Source organism: Taurulus bubalis (genome assembly GCF_910589615.1).
Source record: "Taurulus bubalis genome assembly, chromosome: 19".
Lineage (NCBI taxonomy): Eukaryota > Metazoa > Chordata > Actinopteri > Perciformes > Cottidae > Taurulus > Taurulus bubalis.
Genome location: NC_136607.1, coordinates 20,945,100 through 20,969,239, shown reverse-complemented (window position 1 = coordinate 20,969,239; position 24,140 = coordinate 20,945,100). Strand labels below are relative to the sequence as shown.

General features: G+C 42.5%; 2 protein-coding genes across 2 annotated transcripts in view; both read left to right on the top strand.

Annotated features, from left to right (window-relative positions):
- Window positions 1-175: 175 nt before the first annotated feature.
- Window positions 176-19,515, top strand: mctp1b (multiple C2 domains, transmembrane 1b; the record flags this gene model as incomplete). The annotated part of the gene is given in 22 exon segments (XM_079235554.1): window positions 176-534; window positions 536-557; window positions 8,088-8,175; window positions 8,251-8,393; window positions 8,506-8,585; window positions 9,300-9,423; window positions 12,553-12,591; window positions 13,427-13,591; window positions 13,681-13,811; window positions 14,809-14,995; window positions 15,075-15,168; window positions 15,742-15,844; window positions 16,669-16,771; window positions 16,850-16,951; window positions 17,222-17,296; window positions 17,557-17,676; window positions 18,026-18,136; window positions 18,632-18,685; window positions 18,796-18,905; window positions 19,024-19,133; window positions 19,232-19,329; window positions 19,432-19,515. Coding segments are annotated over 22 exon segments (2,490 nt in total). The 3' UTR covers window positions 19,504-19,515.
- Window positions 19,516-22,977: 3,462 nt separating this feature from the next.
- Window positions 22,978-24,140, top strand: part of LOC306751915 (arrestin domain-containing protein 3-like) — an 8,552-nt gene continuing 7,389 nt past the window's right edge. The window contains exon 1 of the mRNA XM_079235574.1: window positions 22,978-23,478. Within this exon, the coding sequence (XP_079091700.1) occupies window positions 23,205-23,478 (274 nt within the window). The 5' untranslated portion in view covers window positions 22,978-23,204. The remainder of the gene's footprint in view (window positions 23,479-24,140) is intronic.

The window sequence follows — 24,140 nt, the reverse complement described above, 5'->3', positions numbered from 1 at the left end:
ATGTTTCCGTGAGGAGAACCAGGAGGAGCAGAGGAGTCGGTGTCTTTCACGTGTTGTAGTTTGTTTATTTATTCATGTGTCGGTGATGCAGCAGCACGGACTGAGCGCGCTCAGCGCGTCCGCGGCGGGAATGGAGCCGAGCGACGCGCACGAGAGCGAGAGCGGCGCGTCCGCGATGTGGAAGCAGTTCCAGGCCCGAGCCAAGCCGCTGCTCAGCCCGACGCTGGGCTCCCGGGACCCGGACGAGCGGAAGGACCGGGGCGGCTGGATGTTCAAGAAGAAGAGGCGGAAGGAGCCCGCCGCGCTGGACCGCGTCATCTCCTCCTCGCAGCCCGACCTGCTCTGCTCCTCCCCGGCGGCGCAGCTCTGCGGCAAAGCGGCGGCCGGCGGCGGCGGCTCCGCGCTCGGCCGGGAGAAGCCGCCGCACAGCCCGAAGAAGTCCACGGTGGCTCACCTGGTGCAGTCCCACCACAAGAGCTCCTCTCTCGGCTCGGCGTGCCTGGAGAGGCTGTCCGAGCCACCGGGCGGCGGGGGCGGCAGCAGCGGCGGAGGAAGCGGTGGAAGCGGCGAGGCGGCAGCAGCTTCCTCCGCGGCGGACACACCGATGGAGAGCCGGGAGCAGCAGCCCGAGAGCCGGGAGCAGCAGCCCGAGAGCCGGGAGCAGCAGCCGGTGAGTCCGACCCTCTGAGGAGGTCTGGCCGTGAGAGAGATGTGTATCCAGCCTCACAGCCGGAAACACACACTACAGATATGTGTAGATGAAATGCACTCATGATGAAATGTATCACTTTATCACACACACACACACACACACACACACACACACACACACACACACACACACACACACACACACTTTATCAATGTGAAAAATATATGTGAAACACAAAAAACGAGAGAATTGGCTGATGATTGATTGGCTGTTGCTTCCTGAAGAAGGAGACAAGACCCCAGGAGACAAGACCCCAGGAGACAAGACCCCAGGAGACAAGAACCCAGGAGACAAGACCCCAGGAGACAAGACCCCAGGAGACAAGGCCCCAGGAGACAAGGCCCCAGGAGACAAGACCCAAGGAGACAAGGCCCCAGGAGACAAGGCCCCAGGAGACAAGGCCCCAGGAGACAAGGCCCCAGGAGACAAGGCCCCAGGAGACAAGGCCCCAGGAGACGATGTACCGGGTCAACAGGTCACTCGGGTTCAGAGGGCGGCACAGACGTCACAAAGAATTAAAACCAACATGACGCCTGAGGAGGGAACAAAACAAACAGGAAACATGAAAGTAAACTGATGAAAGCTTCTAAAAGACCATCATGCTTTAAACCAGTAGAAACGCCTTTTATTCCCTAATCATTTGAATGTTTTCATGCACAACAAGAGGCGTCAGAAAGCGCTCTAGACGTTACATTTGCTCCGTCTTTGTCTCGGTCCGTGATCTCTGTGCTTCAGGAACTCATCATTCATCATTGACTCATTAGTCAGAGGACCGTGGACCCGGGGCTTTATAGAACACGTCTGCAGGAGAAGCAAAGGAAAAGAAAAAGGTTTAAAAATAAACCGACGTCTCCACTTTCCTTAGAAGCACATCCAGGCTGTTGAGGAGGCGTGAATGAAAGGAAAGAGAGGCGCATCGACCCTGCAGGAGGAAACGGCTTCTTGTCCAGAGATCGTGAGATAAAGATGGATGTTTGCAGACGGACTCAGAGCAGCAAACACCGTGTTCCTGCAGGAACCGGTGTTTTGTGAGGGCGACACCAGAGATGCAATACATCAGTGAGTCCTGAGCTTTAAGTGCCTGTGAAGGATGAGGAGCAGAGATATTGGGGTTATTGAGAGCCTGATTGGTTTACAGAGCTGTATTGACGAGACGCCAGCGCTGAGTCATGAAAACACATCGAGGCTGATGGACTGTTCTGTTCTCCTTCCTGGAGAATTGGCAAACAATTCTTTGGTTGCAGCCAAATCTCTCCAGCTGGCAGACAGAGGAGGGACCAGCAGGGCTCATGTGTTTAAGCTGCATTCTCTCTCCTGACCACCAGGGGCCGACTCCTCTGGTTGTATAGAAGTCTATGCTTCATGTGTTCAAGCTGCATTCTGGATGAGAGTACTAGTTTCAGTAAACTCGTCCCTACTTCGGACTAAAAACTAATTTAAATGAAACCACGGTCTCTTTGCTGGTTAAATCTTCAATATGTTGCATTTTATAAGCTTATTACATGTTTTTAGGGTTAAATATTAATCTGAAAAGTAACGTCAGCGGTCACGTGACACAATATTTCCCTCCGAGATGTAAAGTAGAATCATAAAATGGAAAATACAGTAAAGTGAAAGTGGCTCCAGACGTTTAGTTTCCCTGCGGTATCTGCAGTATTGCTCTCCTGTACTGGCACCAGTATGGATATTAACGGCCGTACTGGCACCAGTATGGATGTTAACGGCCCTCGAGGCTCCACCGGCGTGTCATGGCGGACGTGAAGAAGATGGACGTTCACGAGGGAACGGAGAGGAAGTCAATAACAGCGCTCTCGCCGCTGTTATTGACTTCCTCTCCGTTCCCTCCCGTTCGTTCCTCTTCACTCGCCTGCCGTTACGGCTGCTGGTCTCTCATTCTGACTTTGACGTGTTGCACACACAGATCCAGCTTCTGGCCTTTTCTTTACTATATATGATATTAATTGACATATTTTTCAGACATTTGATGACATTTTATCACTGATTAATCAAATAGTTGATGGGCATATTAATCAATAATGAAAATAAATGTTAGCTGCAGCCCATAAATAAAGAAAGCTGACATGGAGGTTTACTAGGGAGGAAGGGTCCAATCCATGGTGCATTGTGGGAAATGTGGGATCAAGTGTTCTGACCCACGTTGGAGAAGAAGAGTCACGATGTCTCTGCTTCCATCCTGTTGCCTCAGGAATCACTCCACCTCGAGGGAAGGCTGTCCATGTTTTATTGAGCTTCTTCTGCACCGTCCTTCTGAGGTCTAGAAGTATAAAGTACCATGAAAACACTCAAGTAAAATACTATTATTTATAATACTATACTAGTATTTAAGCACAGAGCTTCCAAACATCAATCACACGCTAAAAAGAAGGTATTACTAAGCCTCAATATGAAGCATTTATACAGATTATATTGTGAGTGTCTGTCTTGCTCACGGGCAAAGGCAACAGGTGACCGTGCACACACGTGCACACACATGCACACACACGTGCACGCTCCTGGAATAGCTGCAGCTGATGGGATTGTGTGTGTTCTGCTTCCTGCTTCGTGACTCTAATCCTCTCCGAGTGTTTAAGCCTTCATGCTCGCGGTGTTCCCCGTCAGCGCACACGAGACCAGACAGGAATCAAACCTCCGGTGGATCAGATGGTAAAGGACCCGTACCTGTAGAGATGTTTTCTCGTCTTCCGACCACTCAAAGCGCTTTAACAATACATGACATCATTCATCCATCCACACACCGATGAGGAGCTAAGAAGATAAGATAAAATAAGATAATCCTTTATTAGTCCCGCAGTGGGGAAATTGCAGGATTACAGCAGCATTGTAAGACAAAAAACAAGTAATATAAATAACAGTAACAGTAAGAAAAAACAGTAAAGAAGAAGAATACAGTAGCAATTTTAAAATAAATATACAGATGGAATAAAAAGTATATGAAAGTACTTAAATGTATTAATATTGCACCAGGTGCAATAGCAATATATATGCAATCAAAGTGTCCAAAGTGAAGTGTTAGTGGTCTACTGAGAGCTCAGCTTGTTGTGCAGCCTGACAGCAGTGGGGAGCCCGGGGGGGAATCGGGAGAATCGGGAGAGTTCCCGGTGGGCCGCTTCACTTCTGGGCCGGTCGAGAAATTTATTTGTTGACATTTGTCACGTTAGTCCATCTTCTCTTAAAGTGGGCTACACACGTTCTGCATTCTGACACCGCAGCCTCTGCATGGGTTGTACCATGCGAGGAAGTTCACCCCTCCCAAATAGAGTTGGTTCGGTCCGTAGATAGGCTACCGATAGCTGGGCCGGCCCGACCGCACCGATACGCGTCAGGGAGGATGGACGGAGGAAGAGGGCAGGAGGGCTGAACAAGCCAGGTTGAAAAAAAGAAATGCGTTGGAGGAGGATGATGCCAAATGTGCCAAGCTTACTGATTTATTTTCAAGAGGACAAACACACGAGAGACAGGCCTAATGATTAGCAACGTAACTATTCGGCTAACGTTGTAGCCTTGATTCATATCGTTTTAGCGTTGTCAACCTATTCCCAAGCAAAATATTACATTTAATTAAAATATTAGCCTTTTTATATCACCCAAAATATGGCGATCCATAGACTTTGCAAATATTATGCAAATATTGATATATAATATTGATATTGATATTGAAGTATGCAGTAATATGACTTAATGTTTCTTTGTAGCTTCGGAGCAGCAGATAAGAGTCTCCTGCTGAAAATGATGAGCCCGACATTTGCAATGAGGAGGCCATGACTACAGGGACAGGTAGAGAGGATAACAGAGGAAACAATGTGAATTACAGTTATATATTGTAAGAAAGAGCAGGATATGACAGTACTTGATGAACCAGTATGCATCGTTTGCTCAGAGGTGTGTGTAGTAAAGGAGTAAATCACCACTATATAATACTCATGCAGAACAATGACATGACAATGACGGCCCCATGAGGTCTCACTCCACACACCTGGCCTACTGCCTCATTCATGTTAATGTGCACAGAAGGAAATCCTCATGTCTATAAGCAACGACACAGTTATAGATGCAGTGGCAGAAACCAGTGCACTGCTTAGGCGGTTACTGGTGCTGTAGATGCTGTTGGTGCTGTTCACCATGTAACTGTATACTGTACTGTGAGTTGAACTGTAAACATTAGTTCAATATGCCTCTTTGTTGAAGAGTGGGAAATGTTTGATTTATTTATTTCTGCTTTTGTTAATTTATCAACCTATACTTGTGGAATAGTGGAATATATTTTGTTAACTTCTCATCTTAAGTGGATTATTATTGTTGTATTTAACCTTTACATTATTTGTTGGACCATGGTATTAATACAAACAAAACTACAGGATAGTAAGAGCTGAACTGTTGCTTCATTTATCCAATTTCCACTACCATGGAAAAAGTGGGCCGGTCTTGAGCCTGAAATTCCCGGGCTGAAAAGTGGCCCCACTGCGGCCCTGTGGGGAGGAAGGCCTTTCGGTTCCTCTCCCTCAGACACCGGGGGTGAATCACCGGCGTCTGATTATCAGCATTCACACACCGTAGAACAGCTGTGAGAGACAAGCAACGGAGTCATTTCCGCTATCGACCATGGAATAAATAACCACTAGTTCTGCTGTATACTTGTTGTGGAAGTCCCAAACATATCGGAACATGACACGCCCTCGTGTTCGGGTTCATGACATCATCCGTAGCCGCACACAGCTCGGTGAATTTCACCGACTCCTCCAGGAACAGCGTCTGGCTTATCTCCGTAAAACAGATACCGATTCCTTCATCCACCATGGAAACAACCACCAGTTCTGCTTTAAACTTTTTGTGTAAACTCCACATATGTCGGAACATCAAACTCCATGGTGTCTGGGTTCATACTATTATCCGTAGTCCCACAACAGCGTCTCAATGAAGCCGCTGCCAGCGCTGGTTCAGGCGGAGCAGCAGCAGTTTCATTCATCAACGGCAGGACGGCGGTGATGACGGGCGGAGCTTCTCAACACTGATTGGCTGCCGCAACTTTGCGTCACGCGATTTCTCCGCCGGAGTTGGGAGAATTCAACTCACGCGAATTCGCGCGGCGTCCGGTGTGAACACGGCATAAACGCTGGTCATGCTTCTCCGGCTGGTCTCTGACTGAGTCCGTCTGCTGGTTGCTGCCGAGCTTTAGAAACAGCTGCCGGCTTGTTGTGGGCCATAAAACCAAAATAGAGACGCTGGATTAGTGGCTGTGATAAACGAAGACTTTGTTATTGTGACAGCATGAGAGGACGAGGGCTTCTGCTGACTGAACACACACTGGCTCTACTGGAGCCACCGTATCTACACAGAATATAATATATATACACATATATCATTTATATACAATATATCAGTGATTCCAGTTATGTAAAGTCGACCTGGAGCCCCTGTTTTGTTGACTTCATCTCCTAATGGAACATCCTCATGTCTGAACTGAATTTACCCCACAACGTACCTAATTGTTTTCATTGATTTCTATACAACCATATGAGTTGGTTGCGGTTTGAAGAACACTTGAAACTAGAGATTGAGACATAAACTTATGTTTACAATGTTTACTGAGGGAATACATCAAGAGAGAAGTAGAGTCATTTATATAGACTTCTATACAACCAGAGGAGTCAGGAGGTCAGGTGGTCAGGAGAGAGAATGCAGCTTTAACACTTGTAGCATATACTTCTATACAACCAGAGGAGTCACCCCCTGGTGGTCAGGAGAGAGAATGCAGCTTTAACACTTGTAGCATATACTTCTATACAACCAGAGGAGTCACCCCCTGGTGGTCAGGAGAGAGAATGCAGCTTTAACACTTGAAGCATAGACTTCTATACAACCAGAGGAGTTGTTGCTGCATTGAAGATTGAGACATAAACTCATGTTTACAATGTTTACTGAGGGAATAAATCAAGTATCTTCCATTGCAATCCTTTATAAACCCCCGTTCATGTCTTCCTGTGGTGGATATCTTCAGAGTATTTAAGGCGTATAAAGTATTCTCTGGATATCTGGACTGTGATTGCCAGCAGACCTCAGACCCTCAGTGGTTTAAGTGTTCATATCATCACATTACAGAAGTATTGATCTGTGTAAGTGGATCCGTGTGTTGGCAGGATGCAGAGCCGTCCTCTTACTTTGAGAGTGATGTATGGCGATATTAATGTTTCATATTGATCTGTTGCTCACATATGAGCGTGTCAAAGGAGCGTTGACACATGTGGAATCACATTTTATAAACTTGAATCTAAAGGTTTATTAATTACAGCAGTTGAATATGATCAAGAAATCCAGACTTCATATTTGACGTTATTGATGTTTGTTTTTGTGTCGAAACCGAGATTCTAGTATCTACAAAATAATAAAAATAGAATAGATGAAGCACAAGTGTTACTTCAAAAACAAATAAAATGAAAAAGATAATTTAAAATGACTATTTATGTATGGTATACATATATCTCCTATAAGGCTGTAAATGTAACTGATCAAAATGTGATCTGTTCAATCTACATTGATATTAATGAATTAATAAGGATTCAAGGATAATTTATTGTCATCATGCAGCACAAGGAAATGCAGTCGTAGCTCGTTTGTGACTCAACACATTTTGCAAATTTGATTTGCATCATCAGGAATGTATACAACAACATTTCTCTCCTAAATGACACGGTCGACATCTTGGATCACGATGGATCACGATGGACCACGATGGACCACGATGGGTCACGATGGACCACGATGGATCACGATGGACCACGATGGATCATGATGGGTCACGATGGATCACGATGGGTCACGATGGATCATGATGGATCCAGGTCTCTGTGAAGACATGGGGAGTCTCTTTTAGTAGCATTGCTCTGAAAACTGCTCTGATACAGACACATTTCTGCAGCTCACGAAACCCCCACTTTTCTAAATATGTGCAAATAGTCCTAGAACCTCGTTGCATCATGGGAGTGAGCTGCTGCAGCAGCGTTGGGCCATGGAGCTCCAGAGGATGTCCGTTATTCACGTTTGCAGCAGTGAAAGTAAGAGTTGTACAAGAATGGAAAAAAACGAGTAGCGGCTGAACAACACTCAGATCGGATGGGAGGAAGCTACTCTCGTGTAATTTCCTGTTAGTGGTCGCCCCTGGGACGAGTTGCCGAGCCGCCTGAGACACTCGAGTCAGAGTTGTTCGGGGTGTGCGGACGCAAGCGAGGAAGTGAGAGCTTCAGTTCAGAGCTTTTTTCATTCCTCTCAGAGACGTCGGTGAGTTGGTTTTGAGGCTCGTTCGCTGACGACCACGCAGTTTCCTTGACGGACGCGTTGATTTATTGGTTCCTCCCGACAGGGTATTGCGGCCCCGGGCTCCTCGGGGATGTACAAGCTGGAGATCGAGCTGAAGAGAGGACGCAACCTGGCCGTCAGAGACAGAGGAGGTAGAGTCATAAACGCCTCTTTTTCTCTTTCTTTGTGTGTTTCATCTGTGAGAACCTTTACTGGTCTTCTTTCAGGCAGCAGCGATCCGTATGTGAAGTTCAAGCTGGCTGGGAAAGAAGTGTTCAGAAGCAAAACCATCCACAAGAACCTCAACCCGGTGTGGGAGGAGAGAACCACTCTGATAATGGACTGTCTGAGTGACCCTCTGTATGTGAAGGTAAACACACACACACACACACACACACACACACACACACACACACACACACACACACATTTTCCATATTAATTATGAATGAACACCAGATGTGTCCGCTGCTCCTCTGCAGGTGTTTGACTACGACTTCGGCCTCCAGGATGACTTCATGGGTTCAGCGTACCTTTACCTGGAGTCTCTGGAGCAACAGAGGTTCGATATATATTTAATTTCATATTTGTGTCTCTCTAAACAAAACAAAACTCTTCTTGGTTTCTTTGCTTCGTCGTGGCCGATCCACGAGTCACAGCAGGACACGAAAACTAGATTGTTGTCTTGTTGTCATGAGTCAGAACTATTGTTTTATCAGCTGGTCCACGGAAAGAGGTGAAAACTGTGAAAAGTGATGTATTTTCTCGTCAAAGCCATCGGCTCGACCCGCCGTCAGTAAAAATCACACTGATCACCACACATTGATCACAGAGCCTCCTCTTCATCAGTCTCCTCTTCATCAGTCTCCGTCACCTGGACATCGATCATTTTCTCTCATTACACAAAAACAACTCCTCCTGTTGATCTTTTCATGAACTCTCAGTTCTGGTTTGTTTTATAACCCTCTGGTTGTATAGAAGTATAAGCTTCATGTGTTAAAGCTGCATTCTCTCTCCTGACCACCAGGAAGAGACTCCTCTGGTTGTATAGAAGTATATGCTTCATGTGTTGAAGCTGCATTCTCTCTCCTGACCACCAGGAAGAGACTCCTCTGGTTGTATAGAAGTATATGCTTCATGTGTTGAAGCTGCATTCTCTCTCCTGACCACCAGGAGACCTCTTGTATGTCATCAGGCGCTCTGTGGGCGGGGTCGCCCCCCACTGGCCGTCAGGTGGTCCTGCAGCACTCACACCTGTCCCCCCCGTGTGTTGCAGGACGATCCCGGTCACCCTGGAGCTGAAGGACCCTCACTACCCGGACCAGGACCTGGGCTCCCTGGATCTGGCCGTCACCCTGACGCCTAAAGACAGTCCTCTGGAGGAGCGGCGAGACTCCACGGTACGTCTGCTGCTGCTCTTATAGTATCGTGTCTTCATAATGTTCTGCAAAAACTAATATTATATTCCAGGAAAGTGATGAGTGCAGGCTGCACGTTATGGCTGCTGCTAATGATAAAGAATGTGTCTTTTGTTTTTTCAATCCTGATGTACGGAAGCCCTGAGAGGAGAGTACAAAAATACAATCTGGAGATTTATTTTCTAAATCTGATCTTAACTGTGTTTATGATTTAACATCAGCTGGAGAGAAAAAAGAGGTTTTAAAGGATTATTTTAAGTTGTTTGTTGTTGTAATACTCACGTTGGCCACTAGAGGTTGAAGTGTTCTAAATGGAACTAAAACATCTGTGTTGTCGTCCAGGTGATATTTAACTTCTTCATGCTCTAAACAAACGGTACGCACGTTGTTTGTTAGTTAGTTAATTTATGTTAATCTTAATTAGAACACAGAGTCGTAGTGCACTTCACCCTCTAGTGGCCAACATGAGTATCACAACAATAAAACACTTTTTTAACAAACAAATAAACATATGGAAGTAGCTGTTTGGAAGATTACCTGCAAACCTTTTTTTTTTACCTGTTGAGACATAAACAGAAGAAAATGGATCATCAAACCTTTATACACTATAAATATATATATTATATATCAATACATTAATCTTTTAGGGGCCACGAGATCAATAAGAGGGAAATAATGTTAACTTGATCAAACTCTAATCTTTGCTGTTCTCCTCGTTAAATATTTGTATTTCAAAAGAATTCAAAGAAATAAAATAAAATATGAAGGTTCCACTGGTCCCAACTGGTATGAAACCAGTGAGGGAGGAGCTTTGTCCTGTAGAGGTTTGGGACTCGACCCATCAATCTGCAGATCGTACAGCAGCTCCATCACACGTTTCATTATAACTTTTGCGTTATGAGTGGCTGATGACGAGAGTTTGAGCTGCGTCTGTGTTTCCTGCAGCCGGGCGTCGTGGCGTCGGCGAGTCGCTGGAGGTCGTACGTGAGCTCAGTGAGTGTAGTGGTGATTAGGCTCCTCCCCCTGATGTTAACCCTCCTCCTCCTTCACCTCCTCGTCCAGCGAGGAGCTTCCTCCCATCGCCACCTAGTGGATCTGTCCAGTAGTACGACGCCGTGTTTGGGCCACTGTGGGTTTAAAAAAAGAAATAAAACAAAAAAATTTTTAGATTACATTTACAAGAAAAATAAAGTTTCTCAGAGATTCTGAAGTTATGAAACAAATTTTCCGAGACAATTCTTTGGTGAAGGAACCGAATGCCGTGTTTTATGTTTCATTCCTGCAGTGGACAACCTGAACCAATTATACTTGCAATCATATTTATCAACGAGGAAATTATTGTGATTTTTTTTTTGCCCAGAATCACGATGTTAGCGTTCAGACTTTGAGGAAACTTTGTTCCTCTTCAGGAGAAAACAACCGAACGGATTTGAAGGGTTTGTTCTTGGAAATTATTATTATTATTATTATTATTATTATTATTATTATTATTATACACACTTTGCTCTTTGAAGCCGTCATTCAATAACTTTTTTATTATTTGTAATTTTTTGTTGTTCTTGTTTTTATTTTTAAGGTTTAGTTTTCCGTTTATTTGGCTTCCCCTTACCCCAGTGGCTCTTATTGAAACATAAATAAGCATCAGAATTAGAATAATTATTCTCTGACTGACTTTAATATGGAAGAAAATACTCAAAGGAACAATTTAGTTGAAAGCGACTGGAATCAGTAAAACGTTTAGATGGATATTTCACTCACGAGGCGGTGGAGACCAAACATGGAGCAAAAAGAGAGAATATTGGACTCTTGTTGGACTCTTATTGGCCTCTTATTGAACTCATATTGGACTCATATTGGACTCATATTGGCCTCTTATTGGACTCTTATTGGACTTTTGTTGGACTCTTCTTGGACTCATTTTGGCCTCTTGTTGGACTCTTATTGGACTCATATTGGCCTCTTATAAGCCTCTTATAGGCCTCTTATAGGAATCATATTGGGCTCTTGTTGGCCTCTTGTTGGACTCTTATTGGACTCATTTTGGACTCTTATTGGCCTCATATTGGCCTCATATTGGACTCTTGTTGGACTCTTGTTTGACTCTTTTTGGACTCATTTTGGCCTCATTTTGGCCTCATATTGGACTCTTGTTGGACTCTTGTTGGACTCTTGTTGGACTCTTGTTGGACTCATTTTGGCCTCATTTTGGACTCTTGTTGGACTCTTGTTGGACTCTTGTTGGACTCTTGTTGGACTCATATTGATCAGGTGAAACAAACACAAAGAAAACAAATCGTGTTGATCTGTAACTGCTTGATGTGGAAAATAAGCAACATACCGACTTTATAAGGTTATAATATTTGTGTTTACAGCTCAGAATAATCAGATTTATTGCCAACTAAGTTTTCACATACAAGAGAAAATAAATAGAAAATACATCAAAAGATACGTAGAATACATCTTATTTTAAGATTAAAAAAGGCTGGACAGTGTTTGAAACAGTACGTTGTAACTCAACATTGAGTCAAATTGTGGTGAATTAAGTATTGAAATAAGCCTCTAAAAATCACCTAAATTCAGTCGGATTTTCAAAATAAAATACCTCAGTAATATAATTTCACTGGCATGTATATTTCTACGTGTCGTTACATTTCTTTGCTTCCGTACGAGTTTCAGTTTAATTCCTCAGCAGATCAGAGACGTCAAACAGCCTCGTGCTTATGTTTTATTCAGCATATAAATTAATCATCAGGCCGAGTGTCAGTCCACTGCAGAGGAAGAGGATGAAGATGTGGGGAAATCAACACAAAAACAACAACAGAAAAGACTGTAGACGGAGAGCTCAGAAAGATCATTATTCATAAAGATAATGAGGCCATAATAATGAACATCCAGCACATCCTTCTCTGTTAGAATCTTCTTTCAGATGCTTTATTCATGAGCGTAAAGCTGCTGTACGCCTCCCCTTCATCGTCTGTTTCCTCTCCTTGTAGTTAGAGATGAACGTGTCCTATAGCGCCCCCTAGTGGCTAGACAAGGTGTTTTCAGCCCTCCTGTTTAAATCACCCAGTAAAGAATCAGTTGAAATAATGTATTTTAATGTATATTCAGACAATGCTGCTCAGGAGGTCCTGGAAGCGCTCCACCAAGGTAAATCCCCATCCTCATCATCATCATCATCATCATCATCGTCACAGCTCTCCATGATCTTTCCGTTAATCCCTAAATGTTTTGTTTGCTCATTTGAAGTTTTTTCATGACGAGTTCAAAAAGACATCAAACATTTTGTATATTCTGCTCCTTAAAGTACTACGTTTACATGCACTAAATATTCTGGGTTTTCTCTTATTCCCCCCCAAAAGGACAATATTCCTTCTTCCTCACATGTTTTAAGAGGAAATGTCACATTTAGAATATTTTGGAATATGCTGTTGATATAATAATGTGGAAATATTAGTTTGCATGTAAACATAGTCGGTGTTGATTGTGGTCGTGTGTTGTAGCTGCTCTCATTTCACCCACTGGCTGTTTAGTGTGACGTTATCAGGCTAACATTATCAGGCTAACGTCATGCTATCAGGCTAACATCAGGCTAACATCAAGCCATCAGGCTAACATCATCAGGCTAACGTCATGCTATCAGGCTAACATCAAGCTAACATCAAGCCATCAGGCTAACATTATCAGGCTAACGTCATGCTATCAGGCTAACATCTTGCTAACAGGCTAACAATATGTTATCAGACATAACATAGTAGTGTGTGTGTGTGTATGTGTGTGTCTGTGTGTGTGTGTGTGTCTGTGTCTGTGTGTCTGTGTGTGTGTGTGTGTGTGTCTGTGTGTCTGTGTGTCTGTGTGTGTGTGTGTGTGTCTGTGTCTCTGTGTGTGTCTGTGTGTGTGTGTCTGTGTGTGTGTCTGTGTGTGTGTCTGTGTGTGTGTGTGTGTGTGTGTGTGTGTGTGTGTGTGTGTGTGTGTGTGCCAGCAGCAGCAGTCACTGCGTCTCTCGGAGCTTCACCGGAAGTCGCAGCTCTGGCGCGGCATCGTCAGCATCGCGCTGATCGAAGGCCGGAACCTGATCCCCATGGACTCCAACGGCCTGAGCGACCCGTACGTCAAGTTCAGGCTGGGACCCCAGAAGTACCGGAGCAAGGTGCGCTGAGCTGGGACTCATGTCTGCAAATGTTGTTTCTTCAAATGAAGAGCGTGTTTCCCATGATGCATCTGTGTGTTTGTGTGCAGACGGTGCCAAAGACCCTGAGTCCGCAGTGGAGGCAGCAGTTTGACCTTCACATGTACGAAGAGACCGGAGGCGTGCTGGAGATCTCCGTGTGGGACAAAGACACCGGCCGGAAAGACGACTTCATCGGACGGTGAGCTGCTCTTTCCCTTCTATGTTTTTATTTGTTTCATTTGTAAAATAATGAGAGCTGTGAACATGTATGTTGCACTTGGTTTGAAACATGATGTGTAAAAACTCAAACATATGGAATAAAACTGAAGAAAAAAAAACAACAACATTCGTTTGTTAGTAAGATCTTGAATTACCACTAAACCTCCTCAAGGACTCATAGAACCTAGATCACTAGATAGAACCTCGTCAATGACCGCTTAACCTCCTTGAAGACTCATGGAACACCTTAAAAGACCTCTAGAACCTTTTCAATGATCCCTAGATGGAACCCCCCAAAGAGCCTCCCAAAGGACGTAGAACCTCCTCAAGGACTCCTAGAACATCCTGAAGGATCCATAGAACCTTTTCATTGACCGCTAAACTTCCCAAAGGACTCATAGAACATCCTAAATTACCTCTAGAACCTTCTCAATAGCTAGATATCCTCATATTACCTTCTAAATGACTTCTAGAAACTTTTAAATGACCACTAAACCACCTCAAGGACCCATAGAACATCCTTAAGAACCTTTATAGAACATTTTTAATATCAGCTAAACCTCACAAAGGCCGTAGAACCTACTCAATGCCAACTAAACCACCTAAATGTGTCATAGAACCTCTTAAATTACTTCTAGAACATTTTCAAATACCATTAAACCACCTAAAGCAGCGGTCCACAGCCTTTTTTGACCAGAACACCAGCAGCACAGACTGATAAATATATATAAAATAAATCAACCGCGGCCCGGTGGTTGGGGACCGCTGACCTAAAGGACTCAAAGAACATCCGAAATGACATTTAAAACCCTCTCAATGACGACCCAGTTGCCAATTTAGGTACACCAATCAAAAACTGATATCTAATATATATATACACAGTATTTATATATCACATCTGTGCTTCATGAGCTCATTGTGCGTATATATACTGTGTGTGTGTATACATAGTATAAAGTACTGTGCTCGTCGTCCAGCTGCCAGTTGGACCTCTCCACCCTCTCCAAGGAGCGGACCCACCACCTGGACCTGGCGCTGGAGGAGTCCCGGGGCTCCGTGGTGCTGCTGGTCACGCTGACGGCCTCGGCCCACGTCTCCATCGCTGACCTGTCCGTCACGCCGCTGGACGACCCGCTGGAGCGCCGCGAGATCCTGGGACGCTACGTGAGCGCCACTCGTCAGGCTAACGGTCAGATATCCACGAGATGGAGAGACCCCTGACTTCCTGTTTGGTTTCCTCCAGAGCGCCTGGAGGTCGTTCTCTAACCTCAAGGACGTCGGCATCGTCCAGGTGAAGGTGATGAGAGCCGAAGGACTCATGGTGGCCGACGTCACGGGTAATCACGACGTCCATCCTGTGCTGCACTTTGTACTGCTCCACAGTACTTTATACTCCTCCACAGTAATTTATACTCCTCTACAGTACTTTATACATCCTGTACAGTACTTTATACTCCTCTCCAGTACTTTATACTCCTCTCCAGCACTTTATATTCCTTAACAGTACTTTATACTCCTCTCCAGTACTTTATACTCCTTAACAGTACTTTATTCTCCAATACAGTATTATATATATATATATATATATATATATATGTATATATATATATATATATATATATATATTTTTAGATATTTTGTATATTGTATTGTACGTTATACATCCTGTTGAGTACATTATTCTCCTGTTCTGTACTTTGTTCTCCAGTACATTACTTGTTATCCCGTACTGTACTTTATACTCTCTAAAGTACTTTGTACTCCTCTTTATACTCCTCCACAGTACTTTATACATCCTCTACAGTACTGTATACTTCCTGTACAGTACTGTATACTCCTCCACAGTACTTTATACTCCTCTACAGTACGTTATACTCCTCCACAGTACTTTATACTCTGGTGTCTTCCAGGTAAGAGTGACCCGTTCTGTGTGCTGGAGCTGAACAACGACCGGCTCCAGACTCACACGGTTTACAAGAACCTGAACCCAGAGTGGAACAAAGTCTTCACCTTGTGAGTCACAGTACACAAATACTACGTGTATTTAGACTGTAGTACTGATTCACATCACAGTCACATTCATTCTACTGTAAATACATACAAGTTGCATTTAATCAAATGTGATCCATATCAATTCTTCATATAAATACTTCATATTTTGCCAATATGCATTTTTTAATTCCAATTCATATATTTCATATGTTTCCCATGTATGATACTTTATAATACTACTCCAATACATCCTAGAAGGACATACTGTACTTTTTACTTGTTATTAGTTACTGTGCAGATGAATATTTGTACATAAAACTCAGGAGCTGCTGGTCTCCGGCTGCCTCCATCTGGTGGTTAGTTTGTGTTATTGCGAAACTTCACAATAACACACTAACTAACAGGCAGAGGCGGCAAGAGAGCAGCAGCTCCTGAGTCCTGAGACGTTAAATCACTGTTTTTGTCAATGGAGTCTGGTGTGTTTAAAGAAATCAGAGATAACAGCTTCATCTCCCAGCAGAAAGGTAAAGAGGTGAAAATATTATAAATGTAGCGTTCATTTAAACTGATATAGACTCTTTTAGGAGTCTAAAATACGTCCACAGCAGTACATTACCTTTCTCCCTCTACTGTAGTAATACTCTGACTATGTAGAAGTACTTTATACAAACACACTTCAAAACATCAACACTATCTCTTTAAGTGGGAAAGAAACAAATTTACAAAATGTTACTTTTGAAAGAATATGCTTTTGCGTGTAAATGAATGACAACCCCAGTTTGTGCTAAGGTGTAGTCTGAGTAGTGAGTACCTCTTTATTGAGGTACTACTCTCCCTCTCCTCAGCAACGTGAAGGACATGCACTCCGTGTTGGAGGTCACGGTGTTCGATGAGGACCGAGACCGCAGCGCCGACTTCCTAGGAAAAGTGGCCATCCCCTTATTATCTGTGAGTGTAATAGTACACAAAGTACAACACTAAGGTGTACAAATACAAACTGTTGCCGTGTTTTTTTATTTGTGTCAGATCCGAAACGGTGAGCAGAAGAGTTACATGTTGAAGAACAAAGAGCTGACGGGACGAAGCAAAGGAGCCATTTACCTGGAGATGGACGTCGTGTACAACTCTGTGAGTACTGCTTTAGGGGTACAAGTACCTCAGAGGGACATGAAGTACTATTTACTGTACTACATGTCAGAGGGATATGTAGTACTATTTACTGCACTACATCTCAGAGGGACATGTAGTACTATTTACTGTACTTACTTGTCAGAGAGCGGGACTTCCTCTTCAGGTAACAGCTGTAACACCTGTCCTCGGTCACATGACCCTTCAGGTAACAGCTGTAAGACCTGTCCTTGGTCACATGACCTGCTCTCTCTCTGACTTCCTCTTCAGGTAAAAGCTGCTCTGAAGTCTGTTGTTCCTGCAGAGCAGAAATACATCGAGGAAGAACCCAAAGTCTCCAAGCAGGTTTGTTTATGTGCATTAATACTTATTATATTATTACAGTATTATATACTAAATTATCATATATTATATATCTCTAAACCCATTAAAATATTGTCATTATCAATTAATCTGACAAATTAAACATTTATAAACATTTAAAATAATAAAATATTCTAACATGTTGCCACTACATTCATATTTCTGAAATATAATGTGTATTCCTAAATGTAATGTAATTTATAAATATAATATATTAATAATAAAAACGTTCCATCTCTCAGTTGCTGCAGCAGAACTTTAACCGCGTGAAGAGGTGCATCATGGTCCTGATCAGCTACGGGACGTACATCAACAGCTGCTTCGAATGGGAGTCTGCCCAGAGGAGCATCATCTCCTTTGTGGTATAACACACACACACACACACACACACACACACACACACACACACACACACAATTAAGCATTTTCTAAAATTATGATTAAAATCCAAGTATATTTTCAAGCTAATGCTTTTGTACTTAAAGGCTCTACGAGGAACTTTTACATGGTGATGTTTCTGGCACCACCTGTGGTCCAAAGTGGTAGTGTCTCTGTGCACCAGGGTCCCTTTTAGCAAACCTCTCATTTTACTGCAGCAGGGTCTGACAGTCTGCCCCTCTCAGTCCCGGTACTGCAACTACTGCAGCTACTTCCGGTACTTCAGGTATTGCAGATACTGCAAGTACTTTAGGTCTTGGTTCTCCTCCCCAGCTGTTCGTCGTGGTCGTGTGGAACTTCGAGCTCTACATGCTGCCGATGGCTCTGCTGCTGCTGCTGGTCTGGAACTACGTCTTCTCCTCCTACAGAGAAGCGGCCGTAACGGTGAGCACCGAAGGCTCTATAATCACTAAATTAAAGATAACTTCAACATTGTTAATTTTGTTAACTTTAACATTGTTAACTTTAACATTGTCAAATTTAACATGGTTAACTTCGTTAAAATTGTTAACTTTAACTTTGTTAACTTCTTTAAAATTGTTAACTTTAACATTGTTAACATTATTAACTTTAAGATTGTTAACTTTTGTTAACTTTAACATTGTTAACTTTTGTTAACTTTAACATTGTTAACTTTTGTTAACGTTAACATTGTTTCACTTTATGTTAACTTTGGTTAACTTTAACATTGTTAACTTTTGTTAACTTTAACATTGTTAACTTTATGTTAACTTTTGTTAACTTTAACAATGTTAACTTTAACATTGTTAACTTTTGTTAACTTTAACATTGTTAACAAAGTTAACTTTAACACAAAGTTAAAGACAACTTCCAAGTCTTTAATCAAGAGTTTCTGTGCGTTTTCCTTTCCTGCCGCAGTCCATGGAGGCCGTGTTCGAGTGGGAGGACGAAGAGGAGGACAAGGAAGACAAGGTATAATGAACAATGTTGCATTGTGTTACATTGTGTTACAATGTGTTACGTTGTGTTACATTTTGCTACATTTGTTCTCAATGCACTGAGACGCTGACCTCCTCCTGCAGGAGGCAGAGCCAAAGGGCTTCCTGGACAAGCTGTACGCCATCCAGGACGTGTTCGTCAGCGTGCAGAGCGCGCTGGACGACGTGGCGTCGCACGGAGAGAGGATGAAGAAGTGAGTATCGAGCCACAGCTCCAACCAGAGCTCTGTTGTGAAGACCAGGATGTCACAGGAAGTGCCTTCTTTTTCTTCTTCTTCTTCTTCTTCTTCTTCTTCTTCTTCTCTCCTCCAGCACCGTTAACTGGACCGTGCCTTTCTTGAGCTGGTTGGCGATGGCCGCCTTGTGCTCGGCCACAGTTCTCCTCTACCTCGTTCCTCTCCGGTTCCTGGTGCTGGCGTGGGGTGAGTCCTGCTGTGTACAACACACAGAATGTACTTCATGTGTGTACAAGTACTCAGAGTTTCTCTCTCTCTCTCTCTCTCTCTCTCTTCTTCTGCAGGTGTGAACAAGTTCACCAAGAAGCTTCGGGATCCGTACCTGATCGACAACAACGAGCTGCTGGACTTCCTGTCCAGAGTCCCGTCTGACGTCCAAGTGGTGAGAGAGAGAGAGAGAGAGCGAGTGAGAGAGGGAATATATATATATATATATATATATATATTTTAATGTGTGTGTGTGTGTGTGTGTGTGTGTGTGTAGATGCAGTATCGAGAGCTGAAGGTTGATCCCGGACAAAGTCCCAACAAGCGCAGGAGGACGGTCCCCAGCTAGCTGTAAACTCTGTAAACTACGTTATTTATATATTTCTTGTATATTTTGATTATTCTGTCAAAGTTGTTTTTATGGTTGTTGTTTTAATTTTGTTTTTGTTACTGTGGAAACATTTATTTTCTAAATCTTGTAAAGAAATGCTTTTAGTGTTTTTTTTTATTTCTTGTAAAAACATACAGAGTGAACATGAACTAATAATAATAATAATAATAATAATGTGCTTCTGCATGGAGCTTTTTTATTTTCTCCAACGTGTGAGCTCGCTGTGTGTCTTCACTGAAGAGTTGCATGTTATTGTTGTTATCACTGCTCCTCATATGACTATTATGATGAATTATGAATAATATCTGGTATAAACACAGCATGTTGAACTCACAAACTCTTCTTTTATTTTCACCAAACAAATAATAAAGTGGATTTCAGTCTGTGACGCGGCGGCGTATAAGAGCCGTAAATACATAAATAAACTACGGAGAAGAAGATTAATATTCAGAGATTTTTTTTTTTTACACATTTTAAGTAAAAATTGTTCCACGGTTGTTGTTTTTTCTCGTTAATATTTGTTCTTCTTTCTTGTAAATTTACAACTTTTTTTTAACAACAATTAATTTTCTCAGAATATTCAGAATGTTCAAGTTTGAAGTCATAACATGTACGAGAAAAAAACTTTCATAAATCTTCATCCAACCTTGAAAAGTGCTTCCTTGAATAAATAAAAAAACGTAGATTTACAACTTTAATCTCAGATAATCTGAGCCCCAAGCTCTGTATTTTTTATAATTAAAAAAAAAGTAAAACAGTGAAATCCTGCTTTAACACGAATGCATGAAGCAATAATAATAATAATAGAATATAAAACAGTCTCGGGGGCATTTTTATACTTTTCATACCTTTTTTTATTTTTTATAATTTGTGTACTTTTACTTTCACACAAGACTTGTACTCAAGTATATTGTACTATTTTAAAGATCTGAATACTTCCTCCATCACTGTCTTTAAGATGGACTTAGTGCAAATTTACTCATCACAACAAATATTTATACTTTTAAAAGTCATAGAAACAAAAAACGGCTGAAACTTACGTTCCTCTGTATTCAGTATTATTACAAATAATTCAGTTTATAAAGATAAACAAATAATAATAATTCTGTGTTTCTGCATTTTTAAATCGTACATAAAACTATAAAAACATTCTGTGAAAATACAGAATTGAGGTCTAGTTTAATTTTATTTGACTTTGAATCAGATTTTTGCCTAATTATCAATATTCCAAAAATATATTTTTTATTTTTTCTAACTGTTTTTATTTATTTTTGCCAGATTGCTCAGTTAGTGTCACGTTTATGATCTCTGGAGTATTTCATATGCACGTCTGTGTAAACCGTCCTTTTCTGTGTTTTTGCATGACTGAACATAAACTATATGCAAAGTGCATTTATGGATCCAGCACCAGGAAGTTATTGATTGTTCGCTCCATGGAGTCCTCTGGTTGTGTTTCCTGTTGCACAATGGGTATTTGCTGCTAAGTATGTCCGTGCCATGTTTGTCTGAGAAAATATATTTCTACACAGATCCACATGGCTCTCTGTTTGATGTTATTATATCAGAATCAGAAACCGTTTATTTACCAGGAATGTTTACACAAACAAGGAATTTTTCTTGGCGGAAGGTGCATGACATTGGACATCAGACAATCAATGACAACAACAGTGCAATAGATATCAAATTAAGTGAAGTTACGTATATTTTTTGTGGCAGAAACTATAAGAAAGTAAATACAGAAAATATTCTCTTTCACTTCTGCAAATGGAATTTATTCAAATTAATTCTCATAACACCAGACCGGTGTCTTCCTGTTCACAGAACCAAACGTTCCCTCAGATTAGGCCCAGACATCTTCAACAAACTGAAAATATCCAAATACAAATCTAATATAAGTAGATATTTTTATAAAACCCGTCGACGTTCAGACTGACGTCACCGGAGTCCCGTGACTCTGAAGAAAACCTACAAACATGAAGATTGTCAAACAAGTTCCGTCGCGGCTTCTTCCTTTGATCTCCGAGGGGATTTAAGGACGTTTGTTGACGATGGACACCAAAGAAACCGGAAGTCATGTGGATTCATCCGATTTAATTCACGACGGTTCATTTTTAATTCTATCGAATCATTTTTTAAAGTATTTTATTTTATTTATTATATTAACATGGCCTCCTGATTTATTAGTTTTTCATTGTCTTTTTATGTTAGTTGTATTTATATTTTTTTATTTTGACCTCTTTCTCTTATATTGATTGTCTGGTTTCATATGGCTTCACATGAAAAAAAAAAGTAAAGTACATTTACTCAAACACTTAAAGTACACTTAACTAACTCCACGTTGCTTTAAATGTATCCTGCAGTACTTCTACTTTCACTCCACTAAAAACTAAATAACTCTTTTTATAGATTCTCAGCTCCGACCAGCAGAGGGACTCATGTGCTTTGATTATTTACAGATCAGCTCATAATATTAATATTATAATATAATTTTGTGCTGGAGTACAAATTTAGAGAGGTCACCGTTCTGACGGAGCGATGAGGTGCAGAAGCTGGAATATTCAGGTAGTGCAACTATCAGTCGATCAATCGATTACTTGATGGACAGAAAAGTATTTTGATTAAACGTTTTCAAGCTGAACTTCTGGTAAAGCTTCTCTAATGTGAGGATTTGACTCTTTTCTTTGTCGTGTTTGATTATAAACTGAATATTTTTTGGGTTTTGTTGCTGAAGGTGAACGGATGGGAATAACCGACAGGAAAGGATCCTTCAGCATCCCAGAGCTCCCAGTGCTCCCAGTGTGTGGTTAGCTTCCAGTTCGACGTACGATATTCTTCATCCCTCTTCTTTTTTAGAGTTTTAGTTTCCGCGTTAAATAAATATAATTCCAGGTATTTACTGTCCTCAGGCGTGATGCTCAATGTTTTATAAACATCTTTATTAAATAAAAACACATGAATTGGAACTAAAATCAGTAAAAGTTTAGGTAATTTAAAGTACCTCAATATTGTGTTTAAGTACAGTCCTTGAGTAAATGTACTTTTATACTTTGTGTCATTGTATCATTTAATATTTGGAGTATTTTGTTTTAACTTTGTTTTACAGTTACGGCAAAATACATTTACTCCAGTTAAGGTACTTATTTTAGACTACTACTTAATAAGAACCTTACACTTAAGTTACTTTCCACCGTTTGTGCCAAATTAGATCCAAATATTGTTAATCTATTTCCTCTTGATAAGAACTGAGTGGAGACATTTCAGGCTGTACTGTGTGTGTGTGTGTGTGTGTGTGTGTGTGTGTGTGTGTGTGTGTGTGTGTGTGTGTGTTGTGTTGTGTGTGTTGTGCGCACATGCTCAGTGAGGTTATTTTGGCGCACAGAGGCTTTAAAGCGGCCGGCTGCAGGCGGCGGCAGCAGAGACCGGAGACAGCGGGGAGGAGCTGCAGCGGCGCCGTCAGCTGCGCGTCTCGACCCGGATGAACCGACACCGACATCCCCGCCGCGGAGGACCCGGCTCTGCGCGGGCCGCCCGGAGATAGGCGTGTGTGTGCCCGCGCCACGCAGCTCTGCACGCACAGCTTCTCCATAGACTCTTTATTAGTAGTAGTAGTAGTAGTAGTAGTATTAGTATCATTAATATAGTTTCCTCGTCGTCTCGTCATGGGCAAAGTGAGGGCCCTGGCCATCTACTTCGACAGCCTGAACGAGAACAACCTGCCGGCGTTCTCCGGCGGAGACCCGGTGTCCGGGCGCGTGGTGGTGGAGGTGAGCGGGGACGTGCGCGTGAGGAGCCTGGACATGACCGCGAGAGGGGTCGCCAAGGTGCGCTGGACCGAGTCCCGGAACGCCGGGGCCAACACGGCGTACACCCAGAACTACACGGAGGAGGTGGAGTACCTGCACCACCGAGACCCGCTGATCGGCGACGAGCGAGGTAAGACCGCTTAAAGGACCGCTCATAAGGGGACCGCTTACTTTAAAGGACCGCTCATAAGGGGACCGCTTACTTTAAAGGACCGCTCATAAGGGGACCGCTTACTTTAAAGGACCGCTCATAAGGGGACCGTCTACTGAGGGCACCGTTTATAAGGACCGGTTATAAGGGGACTGTTTAAACTTTAAAAGACTGTTTACTGTCAGCTGGTGAGACCAACTTTTATTTATTAAAAAAAAAAAAAAAAAGTACCAAAAACAAAAACGTTATTAATACAGAAAGCCGAAACAAACCAGACATGCTCCTGACGGTTTGGTGCTGATGCAACAGCTGATGCTTCAGCAGGAGTGAGTTCTGGACTCAACCGGCTTCACGTGCACGCAGCTTCACGTGCACGCGGCTTCACGTGCACGCAGTTTCACGTGCACGCGGCTTCACGTGATCAGAGTTACACGCTGTGTGTTTATGATCAGAGGCTGTTCTGTTCAGTCGGTTTGCTGCAGGAAGGAAGAAGAAAAAAAAGTTGAGAAACAAAAAAAAAAATAATAATCGAAAATTAAACGTTTTATTTATTTTTACATGTTGATGTTTTTATTTGAAAGAGAGATGAACGTGTTTTTACTGACGACATCCTGAAGCAGGGCTCCAGCAGCCAACTCCCT